Genomic DNA, 5,478 nt, shown 5'->3' with positions numbered 1-5,478 from the left:
GTGGACTGGGACCAGCAAGAACAGGGCTCCCCTCCTGATGGTGACCAGCAAACAGTGTCACCACCCTGTCCATGTGAATCGCCCACCCAGGGGCCCAGATCACAGGCTCCAAATAGCTGATGCAATAGGACCAGGCTTGGAAAACTACTTTGTCTAGCACTGCCTTGCTGAGGCCGAGGGGGCTTATAGCCTGGCAGCCACACCACCCCCTTGGTAGGCATTAAACACGCTACGTATGATGCAGCAATCGATGTGCTGGGTGGGCCTGTCCGGTTTATAAGAAAAAAAAAAAAATCTTCCTTTTGGAAAACAAAAAAGCAACCAGTCCTAGTTTGTTGTTTCCTTACATTTTAAACTTTTTGCAGAAGGAGAGAGTGAAGTGAAAGAGAAAGGTAACTAGAACTGTAACACGTGGCAGGGACTCTGGGAACTAAGAAGACCCATTTGGTTACTGAGGGGAAAAGTCTTGGCTAAATCTGTGCTGTGAATTTGAAATGGATTCTCTGTATAAAAGATGTGGAACGAAATGTCTGAGAGATCCCATCTGATGTCTTTGTCCTAACCAACTCACATGGACAGACCTAGCTCCTGAGGACACTGGCTGGCGGAGGGGACATCACCACACCAGGGAAAAGAAACTTTCCTTTCCTCCTTTATATCACGTTAGCAGAATGGTGATTGCCAGTCACCTGAGTTTAGCTGTGTCATTTCTAATCTTTCCATTTGGGGTCTTCTCATTTTGTAATATATCTTAATCTTGAAAAAAATTTTTCAGGTTATTTATTTATTTTTTTTCCCTGAAACCATTCTGGCTCACAGGCCATGACCCTGGTGAGGACTCACGTCTACATTAATTCCAAAGACAACAATGGTCATTTTGGTCTCTCTCTGTCTTGTTTTCTCTCTCTCTCTCTCTCTCTCTCTCTTTCCTTTTTAGCTGTTTCTGATTCTCCTAAATTCTCTTGGCCAACCTGACTTTGGCAAAGTCTGGAGCTGAACAGGGAGGAGACAGGGACTTTTGCTTGGGGCAGTTCTGGCATCGAACTCATCCTACTCAGGAGTACCTGGGAACTGGGGAGGAAGCATTTCCTGGTTGGATTTTTTGAGTCATAGAGAACTTCTCAGGGTGACCCCAGCACCTTGAGTCCTTTTCACCTTTTGGGAATAAGTTGCTGTGATTCCGAGGAACCTGATACACTCATTTCCCTGCCTCTCTTGCTGTGGTCCTGGTGCAGTGAATGAAACTAGAGTCTTACAACGATCCTTACTCTCCCTTAGGTCCTGGGACTGTGGTCTATGTACATTTATCAGCAATTAAATCCAAGTTTGTTTTCACTTTGGGGAATTTGCCTGTTGACTGGAATAGAGAGAGGGATTCATGATTAAAATCTGGAAGAGTTTGGGCTTTAGAGTTTATTAGCTATCCAGTCATCAGCACTGCCTATGAAGTTATTTTGGGGCTATAATTTATGGATTTCAAAGAACCTTCCTGTTACTTGATTACATTTGAGCCTCAGATAGTCCCATGATGTAGACAGGGCAGAAATTATTTTTATTTCAGTTTTACTTGAAGGAATTATGACTCAGAAAAGCCAGTCACTTGCACAAGATAATGTGGCTAAGAAAGTGGAAGAGTCGGGGCCCATTTCAGAGTCAGGAGGCTTCCTGAGGGGTCGGCAGTGTAAGGACTAAGAGGAGAACCCGGGGAAAGGGAATGCTGTCTTCTTTTAGAGTACAGCAAAATTGTAATGAATTGTGTGTATTTGTATATTCCATCCCTATTTCCATGGAAGTATAGGAATTACGGGAGATTAACTAGCTATACATTTTTTTGAATAGTTAGTTGGGATGAGATACAATCTCACTTGTGTCTGATCTACTATATATGTATATATATATATATATGTATATTTCTGAAGAATATGAATTTCTCAAATCAAAGAAAAGCCGAGGAGTCCTGTCCATGACTCAGTTCTACCTCCTCAATCTCAATGAGCTTGGTCTTCATGGCTGGGCTCTGGTGAGTGGGGGACAGAAACTTCCTCATCCTCAAGAGTGGTTTTTCTGTCTTCCCTGATTTACCAGGAATTCGTAAAAGGAGGCGATTGATGTGTATTGAACAATAAGAGATAATAATCTATTAACGTTGTCATTGCTTGCATCGTTGTGTTTTGCTCTGCCCTTCCAGACATCTCTACATGGGTGTAAGCTCTTTCTTCTTATCTAGGTGTTTAGATAACTGCTAGCTTGGTATCAGCATCTCTGGTGTTGTGACTGGTTATCTGGAGTTGTGTGGCTATTGCTGTAACTAGATATTATATTTAGATACCTGGCTATGTATAGCTAGATATCAGTGTTCAGAGCTGTGTATCAGGACATTATCTTGGTGAGGATTTGATGTGGGAGTAGATTTCTGTCATCTCTGTAGGCTGCATCTTTATCTTGATAATAACTCCTCCAGCAGTGACCTTTCTGGGTTCTTCTGCCATCAGCCATGTTGCCTTCCTGGGTATGGAGGAAATAAGGTCTCGGTTCCAGTGTGGGGCTTTGTCTCCTTCTCCAGGTGACCTCTCCCAGCTCAGCTTTGGGAAGCTGGGTGTTAGCTGCTATTAGCAGCTTGGCCGTTTGAATTCTCCCTTTCTTAGCTGTGATTTTCTGGCTTTGGGAACAGGCAGGTAAAACCCAGAGCCAAGGGTTCTCCACCCTTGAGAACTGTGGTGGAAGGCGATGCTTTCAACCTGGGAAGTCAGGAACAGCCAGGACCCTGACATTCACAACTTGAGTCTGTTCGCCACCTTCCCCTGGGAACATGGCCAGATGTGCAGTTCGCTCTTCCGGGCAGACGTCGGCTGTTGGTGTTAATCTGCTTCTGCCTCTCTGTGGGGAGTAGCTTCTGTTTACTCTCTAAAGTTTCCTTTCTTGATTCTGGGCCCCCAAAGCAAATGTAGTTTTAAAAGGCAAATGAGGTTTATCAAGAAGAGAGAGATGGTAGCTCTTGATCTTAGGAGTAGGGTCTGGTCTCTGTCTCTTTAGCACATTCTTGGTCTTTCCTGTTTAAGATGAGTGCCCTTTTGTGCTCTGCACCCCATACGTGGTTATTAAATACTTGTTGATTGTTTGGTTGGCTGTTTGTCTAGTTAGAAGTGGAGAGTCAGAGCCAGGTGAAAATAGCAACTTGCAACCGTTGTAGCTAGCTGCTGTTGGAGTGATACAGGTAGGGAATCATCTTTTAGAAAGGCATAGTTTCTTAACATACAACCCTGCTACGTATAAGTTCCAGGGGAAGATTTTATGGCATCTCTCAAAGGCCAGGTAGAAGAGAGGTAACCAAGAATTACTCGGTGGAGCGGTACAGTTCTCATTTCTTCAAGGCAGACAGCCTTAAACACCTACAGGTGGATGATCTGGGCAGTGTTTCTCAAGTTCTAAAGCAGATTCATCAGAGTAGACAAAACGGTATTTCCCTCTTGAAGATTTTTCACTACCTCCATTCTTATGAAATAGTCTAAGGAAGTTCTAAAAAAGTAAGACAAGTGAATTCTATTTTCATTACCAGAGACACACAATCATCCTAGGTGGGTCTCTGATCTGGTAACTGCATGCATTTTAGTTCTTCAGTCCCTGGGAAAGAGACAGGAGAAGGTGCGAGGGAGGAAGGGGCTGGCTGAAATGGAAACAGATCCCCGATCGGGGCAGCCCATGGAACCCGTGTCGGTGTGCGAGAGCCTGTGCATTTCAGAGGCAGCAAACAAGTAAAAAAAAAAAAAAAATTGATCTTTGTTTAGATTAACAGACCCCTGACTATGAAGAAGGAAGGCATCCAGACCAGAAACCGAAAAATGTCTAGCAAATCCAAAAAGTGCAAAAAAGTGCATGACTCGCTGGAGGACTTCCCCAAGAACAGCTCGTTTAACCCGGCCGCCCTCTCCAGACACATGTCCTCCCTGAGCCACATCTCGCCCTTCAGCCACTCCAGCCACATGCTGACCACGCCCACGCCGATGCACCCGCCGTCCGGCCTGTCCTTCGGACCTCACCATCCCTCCAGTATGGTTACCGCCATGGGTTAGAGCCCTGCTCAGGGCTCACAGGGCCCCCCAGAGAGAGTCCCTGCAGCCGACTTCGACTTGCATTTTTGCAGGAGCAGTATCATGAAGCCTGAACGCGATGGATATATGTCTTTGAAGGCAGAAAGCGAAATTATGTTTGCCACTTTGCAAAGGAGCTCACTGTGGTGTCTGTGTTCCAGCCACTGAATCTGGACCCCATCTGTGAATAAGCCATTCTGACTCATATCCCCTATTTAACAGGGTCTCTAGTGCTGTGAAAAAAAAAAAAAAGCTGAACATTGCATATAACTTATATTGTAAGAAATACTGTACATTTGAGGAAGACTTTATTGCATCTGGGTAGCTGTAAGGCATGAAGGATGCCAAGAAGTTTAAGGAACATGGGGGGAAATACAGTGTGGAAATTAAGAAGAAACTAGGTCTGATATCCAAATGGACAAACTGCCAGTTTTCTTTCCGGTCACTGGCCACAGTTGTTTGATGCATTAAAAGAAAAAAAAAAAAAAAAAAAAAAGAAAAAAGAAAAAAAAAAAAGAAAAAAGTTGTAGGCGAATCACTCGTTCAAAGCTGTCGGCCTCTGCAAAGCAAATACCATTTCTGGGCAATCAGTGTTACCGTTCACCAATTGCCATGGAGGGTTTCAGAGAGCCCTTTTCTAGGCCTACATGCTTTGTGAACAAGTCCCTGTAATCGTTGTTTGTATGTATAATTCAAAGCACCAAAATAAGAAGAGATGTAGATTTATTTCATCATATTATACAGACTGAATCGTTGTACAAATTTATTTCCTGCTAGTCTTAAGAACTGCTTTCTTTCGTTTGTTTGTTTTAATACTTTCCTTCTCTCTCAATTTTTGGTTGAATAAACTAGATGACATTCAGTTGGCCTAAGGTGGTTGTGCTCGGAGGGTTTCTTGTTTCTCTTCCATTTTGCTTTTGGATGATATTTATTAAATAGCTTCTAGAGTCCACGGCATCTGTCTTGTCCCGATTCCCGCAGCCTGTGCTGACGGTAGCAGTGTATGGGCTACCGATGTGCATGTCAGCGATCCCGGCCGGACAGGCCACGTCTTGCAAGCAGCCTGGCTGCCGTCCGCCCTGTCGTGTTCTGTGTTAGTGATCACTGCCTTTAATACAGTCTGTTGGAATAATATTATAAGAATAATAATAAAGTTAAAATATTTTAAAACAACAAAATGACATCGTATCCACGTGGTGGCCGAGCTCTTCTGGAATCTGGTAGCTCTCACTGTTTTTAGAGAAAGGAGTTAAAGAAGCAGCAACCACACAGGTTAAGTGATTCACTAGGAGCTGATGCTAACCCCAGAGAGTCAACGTCTATTTTGGGGGAAATGGGGGTATGTGGAGTTCTACATGCAGCCTGGAGGAATTTATCCTGGTAACGGAGT

At 43.9% G+C, this 5,478-nt stretch overlaps 1 protein-coding gene across 3 annotated transcripts in view; it reads left to right on the top strand.

Moving 5' to 3' along the window:
- GATA3 (GATA binding protein 3) overlaps positions 1 to 5,266 on the top strand; it is a 29,520-nt gene extending 24,254 nt beyond the window's left edge. For all 3 annotated transcript variants that reach the window (XM_010349682.3, XM_010349683.3, XM_003939027.4), the window contains exon 6: positions 3,786 to 5,266. In XM_010349682.3, coding sequence (XP_010347984.1) covers positions 3,786 to 4,070 — 285 coding nt within the window. In that variant the 3' untranslated portion in view covers positions 4,071 to 5,266. The remainder of the gene's footprint in view (positions 1 to 3,785) is intronic.
- The last annotated feature ends 212 nt before the right edge of the window (positions 5,267 to 5,478 follow it).

This window comes from Saimiri boliviensis, chromosome 8, assembly GCF_048565385.1.
Source record: "Saimiri boliviensis isolate mSaiBol1 chromosome 8, mSaiBol1.pri, whole genome shotgun sequence".
NCBI classification, from domain to species: domain Eukaryota; kingdom Metazoa; phylum Chordata; class Mammalia; order Primates; family Cebidae; genus Saimiri; species Saimiri boliviensis.
The sequence above is the reverse complement of the archived record's forward strand: the minus strand, read 5'-3'. Positions and strand labels throughout refer to the sequence as shown.